Source organism: Sitophilus oryzae, unplaced genomic scaffold (assembly GCF_002938485.1).
Source record: "Sitophilus oryzae breed Bouriz unplaced genomic scaffold, Soryzae_2.0 scaffold_1604_pilon_pilon, whole genome shotgun sequence".
In the NCBI taxonomy this organism is placed as follows: domain Eukaryota; kingdom Metazoa; phylum Arthropoda; class Insecta; order Coleoptera; family Curculionidae; genus Sitophilus; species Sitophilus oryzae.
In genome coordinates, this window is record NW_022146286.1 from 642028 (window position 1) to 662693 (window position 20666).

At 31.5% G+C, this 20666-nt stretch overlaps 2 protein-coding genes and 1 non-coding gene across 5 annotated transcripts in view; 2 read left to right on the forward strand and 1 right to left on the reverse strand.

Annotated features, from left to right (window-relative positions):
* Positions 1 to 2110: 2110 nt before the first annotated feature.
* On the reverse strand, positions 2111 to 13898 carry LOC115879992 (serine/threonine-protein phosphatase 4 catalytic subunit). Of its 3 annotated transcripts, none has more exons than XM_030897072.1 (7): positions 13814 to 13898; positions 13420 to 13574; positions 12320 to 12472; positions 7520 to 7688; positions 6128 to 6259; positions 5858 to 6047; positions 2111 to 2784 (listed from the first exon to the last, which is right to left on the reverse strand). In XM_030897072.1, the coding sequence occupies exons 2-7, from the start codon at positions 13567 to 13569 to the stop codon at positions 2655 to 2657; spliced, it is 924 nt and encodes a 307-aa protein (XP_030752932.1). In that variant the 5' UTR covers positions 13570 to 13574; positions 13814 to 13898; the 3' UTR covers positions 2111 to 2654. The 3 variants fall into 3 exon arrangements, with proteins under 3 accessions (XP_030752932.1, XP_030752931.1, XP_030752930.1); XM_030897071.1 differs by having other exon boundaries at positions 13715 to 13892; XM_030897070.1 differs by having other exon boundaries at positions 13688 to 13891.
* Positions 13899 to 14019: 121 nt separating this feature from the next.
* The window catches only part of LOC115879988 (flotillin-2), a 398348-nt gene continuing 391701 nt past the window's right edge, over positions 14020 to 20666 (forward strand). Inside the window, exon 1 of the mRNA XM_030897065.1 lies at positions 14020 to 14405. Within this exon, the coding sequence (XP_030752925.1) occupies positions 14357 to 14405 (49 nt within the window). The 5' untranslated portion in view covers positions 14020 to 14356. The remainder of the gene's footprint in view (positions 14406 to 20666) is intronic.
* On the forward strand, positions 15351 to 15434 carry Trnal-uaa. The gene has a single exon. It is a non-coding gene; the product is annotated as a tRNA-Leu (tRNA).

Genomic DNA, 20666 nt, shown 5'->3' on the forward strand with positions numbered 1-20666 from the left:
TCATATACAGCTGTTTTGTAGTAGATACGTCGGCGTCATACACTGAAATCCGTCGTTCCCCGAAATGACTAGTCGTTTCACATATTGCCGGCAAAACAGTTTCTGTCTAAATCTTTTCTGCCTTAAAAGTTTTCATGCGATATTTCAATGCAAATTAAAAGGGCTAACGCACACTGATTAGTAGCGAGGTTTAAGACAGGTTTAGGCTCGTTTAGTCACACCCTCTTCAATTGGTACATCGTCTGACGGCAGATCTCACGCATTCCCTGTAATGACGGAATTATTTCAGTGAAACGCCGTAATCAATTGAATCATTCCAGTTTCCCTGTTTGTCGGTTGTAGTCAATAAAAGTATTTATCGTTCTATTTTTCATTGCATTTTATGTGCATTGCTATTTCATTGCATTTTATGTGCAAGTAGGCAATATTTAAACTTAAGTTACAAGAAATTAGATGAATATTGTTTAAATGAAAATTTAAAAAATTTTTTTTAATTTTTTTTTAATTTGAAAAAAGTTTTCAAGCATAACCTCAAACTACTGCAACCTACAATCACGTTTTCAATTCACACACTGTTGTCACATTTAACACGGCTTAAAATAGAGTACATAATAATACATACATACGTAATATAGAGACATTATGTAAATAGCGATTCCTAAAGTTTGGTTACATCTACTGATTTTATTATTAGAAATTGAAAAAACTAATTTATGACAATTTTATCACTCAAATTTATTTTATCCTTTTTTTAGTTTTCAGTTCGTTACTTTTTGTGTTCTATGAATTGTATATTCTTTATTTATTGTATGTTTGGTTCTAGTACAAACCGTTTTGATAATAATAAACACCGTATGATCTATGAAATGAAGATCTCTGTCATTGCATGTAAAATTATATAGGGAATCGTGTCGATTGTTATTTCCAAGCCAACTGGACGCCGCTTTTTTTCGAACATATGGTATAATATGAGTATATGTTTTTAAATTTAATACCTGTTCCTCCAAATTCAATACATCCAGTTTTCGGTTACAAAAACTAGAAATCTTTCTTAAATACCGAAATTAAGGAAAATACCTTACTTCGATGCACTAAATGGCAACACTGTCTGAAGCTCAATAATCGCCTAAAATCGGCAAACAAAGTCAAGTTAATTTCTGCGTTTTGACTGAAATATACCGTCATTACAGGGAACGACTGAGATCCACAGACAATTGCGAGTTTGTCGGTTTGTCAATACGTGAATTGACTAGGCATTTCAGGAAATAAAAAATAAATAAACACCGACAGATACAATGCTTGGAAGTTATGATTTTTCTTCATAACCTATTTTGTTTCAGTTCATCAATTTTCTTAAAATCAAAATATATACAGGGTGTATCTGGCTGAGCTTACATTAGATGTTTCTAGAGAACCAAATATCCAGATTGGTGCTTTTTCGCGCATCAATGTTTCACAATGTGATCCCTCAATTAGATATATTTACAATATGGCGGCACATCGGGGAGTATCGGAAGTTGACAGCAACTTTAGGTAATATCGTAATTCATAAAACTTTACAATTTAAATATATAAGAAAAAATAGGTATCTCACCCAAGAACAGTTAACCTAATAGGACTGCTCATTCAGCCAAAAGTGTCCGCCAGGTGCATGCGAAAACTACTCGCTTTGTGACGTCATTGTAGTTCTTGTCATGGGTATTAGTCCTTATCCGGCAACCAATAATACACACACGTGCATTATTGGTTGCCGGATGCAAAACGTTCATTATTTAGTTTATTTATTTAAACACTTTATATGTATGCAGTATAGAAAATTAACTGTATAAATCGTATTAAATACTCGGATAATGCATTTTTAAGAACAGCAGTTCCCAGCATCACCTTTTGCAAGCATTATTTTTAGGGTACTTCCATATTTTGCTTTAAATAATTAATAAACAATATCGTAGGCACTTATAAGTACTTTGTCACAATCCACAATACAAAATGAACGTATTTATACACTCTATAGCTCTAAAAACTTTAAAGACACCTTTTTCACTTTTAAAATTGACAAAATAACTCAATATTTCTCAGCTGTTATTTTTATAAGTTTACCATAGGCAACTAATAATACACACTATCATGACAAGGACTACAGTGACGTCACAACTGTCAGCTGAAGCGCGGGAAGAGGCGAACGTACGTCTTATGAGGATGAGCAATCCTATTAGTTTACCGTTCTTGTATCTCACCGACTAACATTGAGCGACAAAAAACAGGATCTAGAAATTTTAGATCTCTGGAAACTTATGCAAACTCAGCCAGGAACCCCCTGTATATTGGAACCTTAATAAAAATCTCAACAAACTTGATGCAGTAATATACAGTTAGTTTAAAAAATATACTAATTATTTTGATAATAAAATTGGAGATTGTAGTAATATACATACAAACACTTGTCAATACTTAAAGTGTACTTATTGGTAGTATCGGTACAGCCTTTGTAGGCATATTTATTATATTCTCGTCTTAAAAATTCACATGTGAAACCTATTTGAAATTCATTCCATGTTTCTTTGTTCCTCCAGTTCAATTGAATAACTTTAAGAGTAATAGTCTTTTAAAAAAATACAATAATTTCAAATTACAACTAAACGTATTCAAAGTACTTATAAGAAATAGTCCGCTTGCGGCTTTTTTGATGGAATGCCCCTCGCTTCTTGTGGGGCTGCTTCGAATATAGTAAAATCTCTGTGCAAATGTTCGTTTAGTTCTAGTATTGCGGCTACATTCCCACATCTATAAGAGAAATGTTAAAACATTTAAAAATTAGAGAAAAATAGTTAATAATATCACAGATTATACAAATATTAAACAGATATGAAAATTAAAGAAGTGTCTTAAATAAGTGAAAATATTTTCAGGGCTGGTAGATATCGAGAAAAGAAACATATTTTCTCTTTACCGTTTTTCAAGTAAGTCGAAAATAACTAAGCTGCCTGCAACCAAACCAAAAAAACTGATTATTTTTAAAGAATTGTGAGAGCCACCGTTTGTTTTTATTCGCATCCTGTTTAATAACCATAGTAATATAGTCTATAAAATGAATAACTTTGAATTTTGACCGGTATTTTTTCCCAACATGGCAAATATAGAATCCCTCTATCAAAAAAGTTACTGATATTCTTTGAATTGAGTGCCTGAACGAATCAGATAGGTAACTCTTTACTTTCGTGAAATAGAAAAGGAAAATAATAAAACAAGTGACAGTTCTCTTCTTGCAAAAATCAACACGAAATGTCATAATTGACAAAAGTAAAATGTCATCAGCTTTTGACATTTCTAAATATTAGACTAATGCCGTCTCTAATAGAACAGCCACGGAGCGAAATTTATGCTGCATTTGTATGTTTCATAGTTTATTTGCCAAAGTATTTATTACTATAAATAGGTATATATTATATTGTATTTATTAACTGTATATTATATATATTTCAGTAAACTATATCATTTTTAAAATACAAACCAAAAATACGAGGAATAATTATGTTTTCCATGTATTCTACAACATATTTATTAATCCGTAGTATCTAACTAGCGTGACGTCATAAATCTCGTCCCGAGGCTGTTGTATTAGAGACGGCATTGAGTCAGCATGGCCGCAAGTTGCTAACCTAATAAAATTAACACTAGAAAAGCTCGCGGGAACTGTCAAATTCAAAGTTATTCGTTTTACAGACTATATCAGAGATTAAGAAATTATACCGTGGGAAAATTTGCGGTAACCAGACAGTTCTAAAAAGTTTTATAAAATATACTCTAAAATTTAAAAGAAAATGCACGATTTTTAATGTTTTTTTTTGTGAAAAAAACCTCATAGACGTGTTCCTGTGGTCGAAATAGGTATACCACTCCTGAAAATATTTGCAGTTATTTAAAACTCACCCTGTATATACAAGGTGGCCCAGAAATAAGTGCAAGTATTTTAATGGTAGTATAGTTCAACCCCAGAAACACGCCTATGAGGTTTTTTTCGCGAAAACTTTTTTTAGAAAATTCAGATTTTTTTGAAAAATTTTTTGGAATTTTTATTTAGTTTTTTTTACAAGAAAGAAAATCCAGAAAAAATTCAGTGGTTCTCAAAATTTTAGGAAAAATATTTTTTTTTGGAAATTTTCAAAGTAAAATAACTCCATTATTTTGGACTTATTTGAAAAATGGTAAGAAGAAAATATGCTTCTTTTGTCGAGATCTGCCACCCCTTAAAATATCAGCACTTATCTCTGGGACACCCTGTATAATATATTTATTTTGGAGTATTTCTAGTAATATGTGTATATTTATTTACTTTTTGACAAGCTCTTTATTTATTTGTTTTTCATAAGCTATAATACTAATACATTATTTTGACATTACTAAACTTACTATATTATACCGTGCTGGCAACTCTTGGGTCAGTATTTACACTGTGTGGAAGTTTGGTGGAAGTAAATCGCATAGGGATCTTATTAAGTCGGAGTAAGAGAAATGCGACGGTGTGCTGCTGCTGCGTTGCCACATTTCTCCGGTACGCCTTTCCCTATCAAGTAAACTAACATTACGATCGCAAACCGCTTATTTTTAAAAACTTTTTCTTTGAAAAGATCACTAGATAAAATCATTAGATATGTTTCTGAGCATCTGAAATGGAATTCTAAGGAAATCTTTAGGGTGTCCATATTTTTTATAACGAGAAAACGTCAGTAATCGCGATAATTTAAAAATTCTACTTTTTAACTCATAACACGCGGTAACTCAAAAACTACTTTAGATATTGACACTTTTTTTATTTTGAAGTTTGGATCTTTTAAAAGATGTTTAAATGAGAAAAAATCGATAGGCTTGTTTTTTGTCATTCAAAAATTTAAAAAAAACGTCCATTTACTTTTACTGCATAGCAATTTTCAGCAATTGTGTAACTTTATTATTTGTAAAGATTTTCACATACTGTCTGCGAAGAAAATATAGTACAAATATCAAGAAAGTTTTTGAGAAAAACTACAATCAATTATTTCTAATTGGATTTCGAGATATCGATTTTTGAATTCAGACTTCTAATAGCGCAACCACTGTCGAAACCAACTCAATTCCACTTATTTTTACCAAAAAATGCAAGCGTTTCTAACTCACATTTAAAAATTTACAAGCTATAGGGAAAATTACAACGACTCGTTAATAAATAAACAAATAAAGTATTACGAGACATAATTAAATTGTAAAGCTGAACGCATGATATACGCGCTTCTCTAGAATTTTAAGTACTGATTATGGTACTGATTGGGTCGACCGCCACGAATCTGCTGTGACCCTTCCACGTCTCTTAGCAATGTGCACAGATTCTCTGTTTATTTCATACGTTTGGCAACGTTTTTACTGTTCTCTCTTTGTTCAGTACATTATAAACGCATTGTACTCTTCTTAAACACGGAAATCTCAACCCAAGACTAACGTTTGCCAGCTCTTAGTATACTTATTTATTAGTAACTTTATTTTATGTTATAAAATATTAACTCTGTAAAATACAAATTAGCCACTTTATAACATTATCCTTCCAATTATCTTAACCTGATACTGCCTATCTACTAATTCGAGTAAATCGAATCAAAGAAGTCAGGTCCTGTTGAAAATTTTACAAGTTATAGGCTTGGTGCATTCTCCGCCGGTGCTGCCTCCATCGGAGAATATCGTAAATAACTGATATATAGTAGAGTGGAGGGACATTCGCTCCGATTTCGAGACGCTCGCTTTGAAAGCCAGACGACCCATGTGCGAATGCTCTTTAGTTTAATATCTGTATAATCTGCCCATACTACTCTTAAATATATCCACCCACCTGTAACAATAATTAGGTGCTGACCAAACTGTCAATACAGTTTGATTAAAGTGCCATTTGTATCCCTCCATTACAAGTTGGTGGGCTCTACAAATCATATCGATGTCGTTGGAAGTATTAAACTGGGCTACAACGTCCGATCCGAAAAGGTAACCAGCTCCTCTTGGAGAAACTCCCCACCCTTGTGCGTCTAATAATTAATAATTTAGATAATATTATAATAATTTGAATCGAATTAAATTAAATAAAATTTGTTCCATTGTTACTCACCTTCAGGATCACTCCATAACAAATCGCACATAGGACCGTCATGGGGTACCTCTTGTTTCCGATCTATCACTCTGATTTGGTCTAAAGTTTGTATTGATGGCGACAATCCACCGTGAACACAGAATATTTTACCTGAAAAAATCAGATGTCATGATACAAAGCTCGAACTCACTGAGCCGTCGCACAGTGCTTCGTCCCATGGACAAAAATCAAAAAATAAGTTAAAATTTACTAATATCTGAATGTATAATTTTATACTTATAGCAATGTTCAACCATCCTGTATATTATTTTTCATAAACAGCGTTTTTGTTAGCAAATATTTTCACTAAAAATAAATTTTGCGATCATTATCTCATCAGTGAAAAGAATAACATTCATAGTAGTTCTGTATATTAAATAAAGCATTTAAAATATTAATGGTAATTACATAAGGTAAGTAGTACAGTTTTCACATGTTGTAGAGGAACAAAAAAAAAGATTCTACAGTTTAAATATGATTTTTTTTATTTTTTAACATCGAAACTCGAAGGTATAACAACATGTATCATACCAACCATAAATAGAGTACAGTATGTCTGCTGGATCTGTGTCTATGAAAGGAATGCGGACAAAAAACATTTAAATAAACATCAATATATTTTATACGTCGACTTGACGAGTACGTCACCGCAAATCGCTCCGCCCACTCATTTTATTGGCTGGGACGCGTCGTCTAATTTTTTACAAAAAACATAGAGAGAATATCGTTTCCCCTCTCACGGATACCCCATAGCTACAGAACGGACAGGCATACTGTATGCCATATAAAAATGTTTTGAATTTTTACTAGAATCGACCCTTGATAAAAAAAGGGACTAGATTTAAGTTTCCCTTTGATCCAATCTGCATACTATTTCTTTGGATTTTCTGCACGTGTACAAAAACTACACTAAAACACTATATCTTATAGATAATAAAATATTTTGCGTTGAATTTGAGGGATTTCATCTGAAAAACTATTAATTTGGAAGAAAACCGGCAACAAGCGGCAGAAAATAATAATATTTTAGGGTAATCTACTGGTCGCAACGACCAGCCAACGGCCAGGTCGTTAGTGCGCGTTGTATCATTTGATTTAATGGTTTTAAAGGTAGCATCGACCTGGCCGTCGGTGAGTTCGAGCTCATATAAGCAAAATCACTATGAATTATTTTAATCGAGAAATAATAACATGTATTTAATTTATTTTTCACAGTAAAGTGCTAGATCATCTACAAGTAGTATATGTATAGCCAAGTCTTTAGGCCACTGACAATGATATGGCCAACTACCGCGGATTGGAATCCGCGTAAACAAAGTAGGCTCGGTCCAGATTAATTTATAAAACTTTACTAACTAAAAACGTACTTACCATCAATGATGGCCGACAAAGATAAATAATCAAAGATTTCAGTACAGTATCTCCATACAGTTATTGAACCATATTTTCGAAGACATTCATCATAGAAGCCATAAACTTGCGTAATTTGGCGGGACTCGTGATTCCCCCTGATTAGAGTGATACGGTCTGGATATCTAACCTTAAACATTCACAATAGACTATAAACTTAAAATAAATTCATATAATATGTATAAAGAATATTTTCCTAAATAAGAACACACATATCAGTTACATCTTGTTCAAAAATGTTTAACATAACATAATAAAACATATTTTTATAAAATCTGTCAAAGCACCAAAAATCCGCTATAAGTTGGTATTCATATCGATTTGCGCAAGCTCAGAATGCTCGCATTAAGAGAAAAGTAGGTATATATAGTCTGTCCAACGACAAGATCCTTGACAGTGATAGATGTGTCTGTCATTTTATTTTCAAATTAGCTTATTTTATTTACAAAGAATTAAGTTGGTACAACTGGAACGCATAGTAGAAAATTAATATATTTAAAATTTGAGTGACAAGTGATTACTTCAAAATATTGTGAAAGAAACTGTTTAAAATTGAGAAAATCTAATCGAGTTATTTTATTAAAAACAATTACAGTATGTGTTAATACAAAACAAGCAAGGGTTTATTTTAAAAAAACACCACATACCAAAAAAGATATAAAGGAGAAAAGATTTCCGGCTTTCAAGCTCAAGCAGCTTCCTGCATTTATTGTTACATTTATCGGTAATTATTAGTAGTGGGAACTATCGAATGAATACTATCAAAACATTCGATAGTTGCAATTCATTCGAATAATTCGATAGCTAGTAAGAAAGCATTCGTCGAAAACTATTCGAATAAAAATTATCGAATAGATGCGTCATCTGCCTTGAAATATTGTATTCTAGTAATTCGGCAGCAAAAACCATTCATTTATAAAATTCATTCATTTATCAAATTCATTCATTCGTCAGGATCGATTTTAATAAAATATAAACTGGATTTTAGTTGTCGTCCGGCGACGTAGGTTTCTTTCCGAGAAACCCGACAGCGGGCGGTGGCAATGCTATGAAAGAAGCCGGCATCTTTGATTTTTTTGGGGAGTCAAATAAAGATAACATTTTTTTTATTGAGGTGCTAGTATTTACACAAAAAATACATTATGAAGGACGCTGTTGCCATATATTCGTATTAGTTGGTATTAGCAAAGAATATTATTCTTTAGCATTAGTTAGTTAGGGATAGTATGTCTATATGTTTTGCATTTTTTTATTAATATTCTGTTGTTACACTGCAATAATACTTTTTATTTTGGATGTAGGAAAATGATTTTTAATGTTTTTAAGCAAAGACTAGTAAAATACTAATAATTACAAAACTAATTTGTTATATTATAAACAAATTTTAAAATCATGAAATATAAATTTATTAATTTTCTAAGCATTTATTAATTTCTAAGCATGCAGTGTAATGGAAGGAAAATATAAATAAAAAATTAGAAATCAAAATTATTTATATTACTTTTTATTACTTTATATTACTATTTAAAAATAATATTTACTTTTACCGGCATTTACTTTAAAAATAAATGAAATATTTCTTCGCAAAAAACTACATGTAAGAGAATTAGCATAAACAAAATACAAACATTGTTAACTTTTTTTTTAAATTGGCACGTGTAAAACTTTCAATTTAATTTTCTCACCCCAAAATTTGAGTTTGATAACCATTTACTTAACCACATTACTTAAATATGATTATTAAGTTCAACTAATTCATATTATTAAAACATCTAAAATACAAATATGCATTTTTAAAATTAATTGTAAGTTCATCTCATCTCTCTTAAAAATTGCTACTTCTCAAAATCTCCCATTAAAAAAATGCAATCTAACCTAACCATAATACACCATATAAAATTAAATAATTGAAAGATCGGGCTACGGAAAATCACACAAATTTTCGGAAAAATTTTGACCACTTCGCACACAATCGTCAATTAAAAAAAACTACTATTTTACTATTTTAAATATTTTAATAAACGCAAAAATAGCACAGTATTTACAAGGCGAAGTTATAAAAATTTGGAAGAACTAATAATGCACTGACGCATACAAAAATCAAAGGAATACTAAATTTCATTTATCAAAAGCATTCGCTAGTCGTGGCGCAACGATAACCATTTAGTCGCACGGCGAGGTTGTCACATATGCGTTAGTATACAAATGAATGAATGATTTTATTCGAATAAAACCATTCGATAGTTGAAATCATTCATTCAGTAACCATTCGATAGTCTAATTCATTCGATAGTTCCCATCGCTAGTAATTATGCAGTATAGGTGTTTTTCGTATTTTTAGAGATTTCTTAAAAATTATTTTTTTACGTGATTCTAGAGACCAAATACAACACTAATCCGGGTGCGCACGTTGAAAATTAGATAAAAAAAATTGATACATACGGGACAGGGGAGAAAAAAGGGGTGTTTGGGTGAGGTACTGCAGAAGGCCGCCGGGAGACACTGAAAAGAGGATTCCACGTCACTAAGGACACTAAATCACTATAAACATTTGCTAAAAAATAGTTAAAATATGGCATATTTGAAAGTAATAAATTCAAAACAACATTTCGTCCGCCATCAATAAATTGACATTTGACTGTGACATTTGGTGACATTTGATACTTTATAGTGTTGGGAAAATTCGAATTAAATAATACGACTAATTCGATAGTAAATTAAAACTAACTAATTCGAATTATCTTTTTCGATATATCGAGATAAAAATTAGTAGTATTTTATATTATATCTGTGGTAACCGAATTACAAATGAACATAAAACATAACCTCTTATGGACGAATACGAATATTAGTAATTAGTATAGTATAGTTCTTCTCTCTCCCGCCCGCAGAGGAGCATTGCACCATTTTGTGTAATGCTCCTCTGCGGGCGGGAGAGAGAAGAGTCTAGACCTTTGTTTGTGTTGTCCAGATACTAACAGTCACGATTTAACCAATGCAAAACAAGCACACACTTCAGATATCCTTACTTAAAATGTAATTAGATTAATTTCAGGAACTAAAATCACTGATTGCAGCATGACGAAAAGTCAGACGGCCTGCAATCAAAACTAATGCGCTGGCAAATTGCACCTTCATAGGAAGCAGAGCCATAGAGCTGCCACAGTGAGGGAGGCAGCTCATCATTACCATACCATACCATAGTATAGTACTATTAGTAGTATTCTTTCGTTCTGAACAAACTGAAAATTTTCACTTAAACTGATTTATAAAGGAAATCGACAAAGAAAGGAACGATCCGATATAGAAAAATCCAGAAATCATTGTTATTTCCTATACCACGTAGGAATAACTCAGTTTAAGTGAAAATTTTCATTTCGTTCAGAACGAAAGAATACTATTATTATTTGGTTCATTTCCATCTCACCCAAATTTCACCGAACACCTGCCGAACACTAAAATTAATTTTCTTCTTTTATCTAAATAATTATTGATTGCAACTGATAAAATAAAAAGAAATACGAACCGCACGTAAACAAGGACATACTTATATCGTTTTAGAAGAAGCTTTTATTTTAGATATGAGCTTTTCAGATGTAGGGGAAGTAAATCTGAACCGTTCGGTAAATAAAATCGGAGCAATCGGACGGTGATCTTTTTGCTCGGAGAATTTTGACGGAGCAAACAGATTAATTTGAATTAGTGAGGTTAAATTTTTAGTTGTTGTCAAGTTTTAAATTGTTTATTTTGTTGCTTAATGCAAAACGACGTACAAAACTCAAAAAATAATTACTGGTCTTTTTGTCTTTGAACGTTGAAAGATTTCAATTGGGAATTGGGATTTCAAACTTGTCACTTTTCCCTTAGCGATCTGAACATTCCAAACCGTTCGGTAATTTCAGATTACTCCATCCAATCTGTGATCACGTGACAAAAAATCCGTCGACATCTGGATGTGATTACCGAACTTAGCTTTTGACACCGTCTCACAACTGAAAACCAATGTTGCCAAACGTTGATATATCCCGTAGAATATAAAGAAGGGTGCATAGTATAAAAAAAAATATTATAATGCATTGGTTTCACTCTTTTTGGTTGGATTGGTTTCGTTATTTGGCGGGTTGGTTAGACTGAGAGTTGTATTAGCCACAAATAAAGTTTGTATACTATCTCGTATATGACACCAAAAAAAAAATACTTGTTTAAAATTAAGATTAAAGTTAAGTAAACAACTTTTAAGATATAGGATTCAGTAAGTGTTATTATTAATAAAATATTTTGTTTTATTTATGTTGTGTTTTATTTATTCCTTTGCAATATTATTGTTGTTATTTGTACATTAGTTATATTGATAAATGTAATAATAAATGTAGGAAGTTGCTTGAGCTTGTAAGTAAGATATATTTTTTATATTTTTTTATTGGTATGTGGTGTTTTGTTTAAAATACACCCTTGCTTGTTTTGTATTAACACATATCGTATTTTTTTTATATTACATTTGCAAGGCAGGATAAATGCACTGTGGTGAGCAGAGATGTGACTTATTTCAGATACAAGTATTTGAAATACAGATATAAGATACAAAATATGTATTTTCATCTTATATTTGCAATACTTAATTTCATTTTGTATCTTGTATTTAGATACATTTTTTTAGTATCTTAGTATTTAATAAATACTTAGTTTGCTAAAATATTTTCTTTATAATCTAAAAATCTAAGAATAATCGCGACTACAAAGAAAAGAGAATTTTCATTTTACCTTTAGAGCTAATAAAAGTAAAAACGTTTCTACACTATAAAAACCTCGATCGACAAAATCTCCCATAAATAAGTAGTTTGTTTCTGGAACATCACCTCCAACTTTAAAAAGTTCTTTCAAATCGTAAAACTGGCCATGTATATCTCCACAAACCTAAAAGAAAACAAAATCTTACTAAATGATCATTTTATTGGATGGATTAAAGTTATAAAAATTATTAAGAAAATTGTCCTTAGGTGGAAAATTAATGTTACCTAGTTTCCCACAACTTTTTCCCCAGTCATATGGAAGAATTATTCATAAAAATATGAAAAATTCTTCCATATTACAAGGTGACATCATTCCTGTACATTTACTCAACTTAAGATACTAGATTTTCTCTAAAAATAAGGCCCGCTAGAGTAGAAAGTTAAACAAGTTGTTATAATACATTCATTTAAATTTGATCAGAACCATATAGGGACAAGATCTAAACAAAACAATACTATAAGTAGGCTATGAAAACTACATTTTGACAATTAGTATTGTGCAAAAAAGTCTGAAGCATGTATAAATATGAATTTCATGATGCCATCTCAATAAATAAAAAAGTTATTTACCGTTATTCATACTTTGCATCATTTTAGTCTAATTTTTTAAAACTAAATTTATTTTTCTTTAAAAACTATTAATTGATTCCGTAAACTTAACTGAATACAAGATCACTAGATAAATATTTGACTCACAAAAGGATTACCATTACCAAATTTGGCCAATAAAATCATCTTTTTGCCATTTATTTCTTTAAATGTCAAATTTGACAGATACCTGATAGCAACAGCGTAAATTTTATTATAATTGAAACATTGTAGCATTCTCTGATTGTAGCTGATTGTAGTAGCTATACATTTAATAGAGTATCCCATAGATTGAAATAAAAGATATTTAATAAACAATTGTAGCATTTTCAAATCTGGAACTCTGTTATGCTACCTATAATATACAAAATGCTGATAAAATTTGGGACATGCAGATCAAGACACCTTGTCTATTTTCAGAAAAGTATTTTACTTAATATAAGTTTTAGATATTTTCTAGGATACAAAGAATAATGTTCTTACTGTTACAGGCGCATCCACTCGTTGCACATTACTTTCCTCTACTAATATTTCTCGTGCTTTGGCACATAATGCTTTGACTTCCGATTCCTTAATAATTTCACAACGTTTCAGTTGTTCTATCTGTCTATCTAAATCACTGATATCACTCATTGTAACTAGAATAAACAGAAAATGCCTTATTTCCACCTTTTAAAGCTATTTTTAATATAACAAATCACAAAATAAATAGCATTTAAAACACAATTTGTGAGGTTAAGTTTCGACTTACCTTCTTTGTTAATGTTAACCTACTTACTATTTAAATTGGAAATATTTTAAAAAAGGATTATGCTAGTACTTCTTTTGTAGCATTACTTGTTACTAGGTATTTAGAAGAAATTCTAGTAAATCTTACTTTTTTCGGCAAAATAAACCCACAGCTTCCCTAATCAAGCCTAAAATACATCGATATACGCTGAGACATACTTTCCGAGATTGCTTGTCACAATATCGGAAGCGAAGTCAGCAACGTATTTCTTTTCTGTATGCTGAGAAATGGGAATTTCACCAATCCAGAGACCAATCTACGTTTTCTCCGGCCAATCAAGTACGTGTCTTTATGCATGTTTAAAAATCGATTGAAAATTGTTTAATTTGTTTGACGTTTAATAGGTAAAAATTTAACTTTACGGATTTTCTGATGAATCAGAGAGAGTAGTTGACGTGTCTTTTAACAAGCTTCGTACCACTCCGTACATAAATAATATTTTTGATTATCTCTAAAATATAAACAATTTAAATTCATTAATTGAACACTCATGCGCATAGAGTTGTGACGTGATTATTTACAAGGTTTGTTGTGGTTTGATTTTGACATTCCGGTGTGCGATATTCGAATTCGGGTGTAAACAATTTTCGCCTAGATTGTTTTTGTGAAAAACTGTTTAGTTTTCCGACAATGGGTAATATTCATACAGTAGGACCTAATGAAGCTTTAATTGTCTCAGGTAAGAGGAGACTTAAACATATTATAAGTACTTATAATTTGAACATTTATAAATATTGTTAGGTATTGTAAACCTAAATTGTTTTAGAATATACTGCTATATTGAATGAAGTATGTTTAAATAGTACCTAGGTATCATCTAGGTATATAATAAAATAGTTATTAATTATCATTATCATCTAAAAATAGCCAAAGGTTAATTAAAATGTAAATTAAAAAAGTACAGTTTATTTTAATTATCTCTAAGATTGTAAGTACAGCACAATAATTTTATTTATCTTAAAGATAAATAAAATATGTTTATTATTATTGTTTATGATTAACGCAATCTTAGGGGCTTATGGTTATGTTTACCTATTTTGTTCAAAGAAAAAATCTTTGAATGTAATCAGATAGGTCCATTCTACAGGATAATATCTAGGCAGGGTAGGTATAGGCAATGGGATAAGGTTGAATCTGTGAAATAGGGGGTGGTTGAATGAGGGTGGCTATGTGACTCATATATAAATACCCTTGAATATAAATATAAATACAAGGATACATATAGAACTCAAAAATCTAGTAGTTCTAGTTGCATAGCTTTTCCATATTAAACCAATCGATGAATTCAAAATATATTAAATGAATGTAACTTGTCCTATAGTAGGTATCTAATTCTGAATAGGTAGGTACCTAGTGTCGATACATATTTAAATAGATACTTAGGTGGTAGATATGTACCAATTAGGTGCATATATTTGGCTTATTTTAATTGTTTTTTTAAATGTCTGCGTTACTTGAATAGATGTTTTATTTTATTTATTGGTCAAATGAAATAAAAAAAATCTGAACATAACGAATTAATAGAGTAATAACAAAAAGCATTTAATTTTAATTATACATTAATCTTGAAATTTGTCTGTTTTACATCTGGAATATGTGCATGCAAAAAACGTTTCCTAGTACAGTCAGGTTGGCCGAGCGGTCTAAGGCGCCAGATTTAAGCTCTGGTTCTCGAAAGGGAGCGTGGGTTCGAACCCCACACCTGACAGCTTTTTTTTATTTTTTTTCGTATACCTACATAATTACTAAATTGAATGTTATTGTTATTTTTATATTTAATTATTTATTACGTATATTTCTTTATTTAAATACCCTAAATTATTTTATATAATATATATATTTTTTTGTTTAAATACCTATAAATTTTGGACAAATCAAAATAATAATAATTAAACAAAACTAGTGAAAGCAGTATTTTTTACTACATCACTAGGAAACAATTTTTTTTAATTATTATTGAGGAATGGGGACCCTCCTGTAGTTAAGCCATTGAATGAAAATACGAATATCAAAGTCAGTTCCGGTGAAACAGCTGGTAACTAAAAACAATTGAATACGTCAATTAATTCTAAATTATGTCATATATTAACATACCAAATCTTGTTTTTGGATCTGGAAAAATAAAACAGTTATAAGGGTGATCCATTTTGAGAAACACCCAGTATACAATAGAAAATAGAATATCCTACTGCATCTACATTTATAAATTACTTGCCTGGTATTTTGACATTTTGAAAAAAAACTACTTTAAGATTTTATTTATATATTTATTTACGAAATTACTAAAAATAATCCTATCAACACTGGAGTATTTGGTAAAAAATCTGGCTAGTGATTTGTGGCTGTTTTTTTATATTATAAAAAAAAAGATACAAATGAACAACTTTATGGCAGGATCTTGGTAAATTCATTTGTGGTTTGCACTTTACACAAAACTTTCTTAATACAAGTTCACAAACAGTCTGTTTCGTTATTTATTATTATCAGATTAAAGGTATATTTACACATGTCAGTCACGACTCAAATCCGTTGCCGTACTACTGAAAACAGTCAGTGACACATCTAACGGGACAAACATATAGTGGGGCATCCTACGCGCACGTTTTAAGCACTGTTTTAAAACGGCGAGTAAGTGCGCGAGTAGTTTAAGGAAAATATAGTCGACGTTGAAATTGAAGGCAACGATATATTTTCTTACCTGAACTTAGACCTTTGAATATTCTGTTACGCAGATGATGCTATCCTGATTGCTGAAAATGAAGACGACCTACAGCGCCTCCTCTGTAAATTTAACTTAGCGGCAGAGAGACAGAGCCTTAATGTGCAAATTTCGTGCGAAAAAACACAATCTATGGTAATATCCAAAGATCCAATGCGGTGCAAGCTGGTAGACTGTAAATCCAGGCAATGACGAACAATAAAAGGGACCACATTGCATATGAGAGAGTTGGGAGTACACAAAGAGAATTGAGCATACAGGACGTTGTCAGATGGGTAAGAGCAAGGCGCTGTTGTTGCAGAGACCACGTAGAAAGGATAGGCCCAGATACATACATTGCCAAGTGCCCCAAAGTACCAAAAAACAAGTATAAAGACGTCCACTTGGTAGGTCTCCAAAACGCTGGTATGATGCTGGACAACTTTCACAAGAAGACAGTTGACAGAATTGACAGGACCTCGTCCTATTACAAGAAGAAGAACTGAGACTGTTTGACGGGACGTGACTGTGACGTAGCTGACATAAACCCGAACGAATCACTTCCACCATTCTTCTTTTATTAGATCAGCTGCTTTTTCTCCTACCATCACAGCGGGTATATTGACGTGAGCTGTGAGTGGTATTGGTATAATGCTCGTATCCGCCACTCTCAACCTGCCTACACCGTAGACTTTCAATCTGGAATCTACCACAGCCTCTGGATCGGTTGATGGTCCCATTTTGCACGTTGCTACTTGATGGTGTAGAGTAGGGGTGATGGTTCTTAAGGCGCATTCCCAGTATGGATCCGAGTCGAATAGGTATCTTTCACAACCTAAAACATTTAATATAAAAATAGCATAAAATTTAAAAAAATACAGTGTAATTGATATAGATAAATTTAGACTTTGATGTTAGTTAAATTTAATCTGTTGCTTTCACGTGTCTGTCACACTTAACATCAAAGACAATAAAGGACTCAAAAGTTATTGGAGCTGTATTACCTAGACCTGTTCGGTGTTGAGATTTGAACACCGGTTTTAGGTTAGATGTTGATGACAACCGGTGTTTCAGTCGATGTCCAAGGTATTCTAACAAAGTATCTGTCCCAGGTATTCTAACACCGGTGTCTAAGGTATTCTAACAATTTTTTAAAACAATTTGTTAAATTAAAATTATTGAATTACTAATATCGCTATTAAAAAACAGGGGTTGATGGAAGAAGGGTGAAAATTTAGGGTTGTATGTATTTTTTAATGCCAAATCATAAATAAATAAAAATAAAAAATTTTGTAAAAAAAAATTCGCTGGGCCACCCTTATCACTTACGGGTATAACAAATAGGTAACAAACTATTCTTAGACCTACTGAATATACATATAACATTTAATTAAAATCGGTTAAGCCCATAGATTTAGGAAGAACAGATGTCACATTGTGCATTTTAACCCGATCAAACAATCGGAGGTTGACTACGTACTGTAAAAACCAACTTAGATAGAGAAGGCGACATTGCCACATCTCAAATTTGCGCCTGTCTACTTAGTTTGATTTGCAGAAAAGGTCACTTTAAAACCTTCACCGGGTATCAATAAATCTGAATTTCTTAAGTAAATTAATAGTTTATTTTTAAAGAAGCATGCGTTATTAACCAATATGTTATTAACCAGAGGATATATGCGTTACTATTAAAGGACATGTTTACTGTTTAATGTGCTGAAACGTCTAGAACTATTGGCAACGTTGCTGCTAGTCTTCCAGAATGAAAATGAGCCGTCCGTCCCACCACCCCTCGCGACGACCCTTGGTCCGTTATAGCGTACTACGTTTAGCTTACGGTGTGTTTGAAGTCGGAATCAAGTCTGAAGTGAACTTTTCAGTGTTTTTCAGTAGTTTTTGTTTTTGTTTAACGTACTTTTGAGTCGGCGAATTTTCAATATGGTACGACAGTGTCAAGTGTGTGGAAAAATAAGCTCAAATTACCCGAATTTGTCTTTTCACAGGTAGGTACAAATTTCCGCCGTAATTGTACATAGGCGTCCCACAAGGGAGCCCCTTACAATTAAAATAATTTCTAATTATATTTGTTGAATTTTGATTTATATTTTCAAAAAAACACAATTTTCTCATTAAATATTGATTTTAGGTATACGAAGTTATTAATAATACAAGATTAAACTAACTAAATCGTTACTAATTACTAATTTTGAAAAGTTCTTTTATAAGATCAAAAAGATAAAACTAAAACCTGTCATTTGAGATTAAACGGATGTTTAAATAATGTTGCCTATTCTAAACAAGAAAAATTTATTTATATATATATATATATATATATATATATATATATATATATATATATATATATATATATATACTCCAGGGTTGTCGCAACTAACGTCGCATCCCCACGCCTAACCGCCACTTGTTACGATCAAGAACATCTTCCTCTTCCAAGTTACGGTCCTCCATTGCCCTTATAAGTTTTATAACATCTCTAATTAAATTTGGACGAAAAGAATATTTCTGTTTGCTGTAGGTAATTTTCTCAGGGAAAATACGTAAATAAAAATGACTTTTTAAGTCAAAAAGACAAGGACAATTTATTCCAAAAAAGGACTGTCCTTTTCAAAAAAGGACAGGTGGCAACCCTAGGTATTTCTGGAATGGAAATTTAATGGCAAATCTACAACTTTAGTTTGAAAATATGTTCCGGCCACCTGTGTTTACAAAAATTTCTAAAATGTGCTTTACCATTGCCTCCATATTCTGAAAAAAAAATTGAAAGAAAAGTCACCAACTACAAACCTAATATAGAACTGTTTCAGAAACTTGAGTCACCCTGTAAATATTCAAAAGTAACTGAAAGTTTAAATTGAAAATCGACGTTGGAGCGATTTTTGAAAACTACCTACTAACGTTTCAACATAAGTATATATGGGATATTAATTATATTATTATATTAGACCTTATAACAAAACTCATCTGACGAAAAAGTGTTAATGTAATATATTAATACAGAGTAAAAATTTTACTAATTACTTTACTTTTACTTTACTAATTAAATTCCTTCCAAAAAACGATACGCCACTGGCCTTTAGAACAATCCAAATGCGCCTAGTTGCCGGGGTCGGAAATTTTAGACTTCTCTGTCTCTTCTGTCCTTGTTTGACACATTGGAATGTTTGATACACTTCCAACGAGTATTTATGAATGAGATGTTCGGTCTATCTTTATAATGTCTTTGGTTAAGCCGTTTCGGAGGAGTACAGTAACAAAAAATTTAAAAAAATCTATTAAAAAATAGGGGTTGAGGGTAGAAGGGTGAACATTTAGGGTTGTATGTATTTTTAATGCCAAATCATCGCTACCATACCTATTGGTATGGTCGTCTAAAAATATCGATGGCAGACGGGTGAAAATTTAAGGTTGTATGTATTTTTTCAATCCAAATCATAAAAAAGTAAAAATAAAAAATTTTGTCCAAGTTATCCAAATTATCAATGTTACTATCAACTTCGAAGTATAAAAGCTGCCTACCTGGTATCGGTTTTTCGTATAATGTACTTTCATATTTTTGAAAGGCCGGCTGTGCGTTGATCTTTTGTACTTCTCTAATGGCGGCGATAAATGTTCGGATGTCTTCATTGTTGGGGTCCGTAAAATATCGTGGATAAAAGGTAGGATGTTTAAATGGATTTCTTGATTTCAGTTTTAAATAACCATAAGATTTTGGATGCACCAACATTGGAAATACCTAAAAAATATGATATTTTAAGTTTTTAGTTTAAAATATAATATAATCTCAATTTTAAAGGAGTATAACATGATCATATATACAGGATCATCATACAAAATTGATCTTTTGAATTTTTAACGTTACTTTGAGTGAGGTAGACAATGTTTCAGTATTGAAACTAAAAGAATTTCGAAGTTCGAAATTCTTTTAGTTTCAGGTTTCAGTTTTGAATTTCTCTTGTACAGGGTGGGTAAAATTCGACGCTTTTAAATGGAAACACCCTTTTCTATAGGAGATAGACAAAAACTAATATCGGTGTCTGGAGGTTAATTTTTGTCAAAAACATGATGGTGAAAACCGCATATCGATATCTGTTACCGTTTCGGAGTTACGGGGTGTTTTTCAAAAATATGCATTTTTAACAAATCGCTGTAACTTTTTTGCTATGGAAAATTTTGTTTTTTTATGAAAACATTTCCAAAGCACCTTTTTACGTAGAATTTAAT

Coding starts and splice junctions, on each gene's coding strand:
- LOC115879992 (XM_030897072.1), bottom strand. CDS start 13,569: ATGAGTGATATCAGTGATTTAGATAGACAGATAGAACAACTGAAACGT. Junction 6,260..7,519: donor TTTGTCGGCCATCATTGATG/GTAAGTACGTTT, acceptor TGATTTTTTCAG/GTAAAATATTCTGTGTTCAC. Junction 6,048..6,127: donor GTTATGGAGTGATCCTGAAG/GTGAGTAACAAT, acceptor ATTAATTATTAG/ACGCACAAGGGTGGGGAGTT.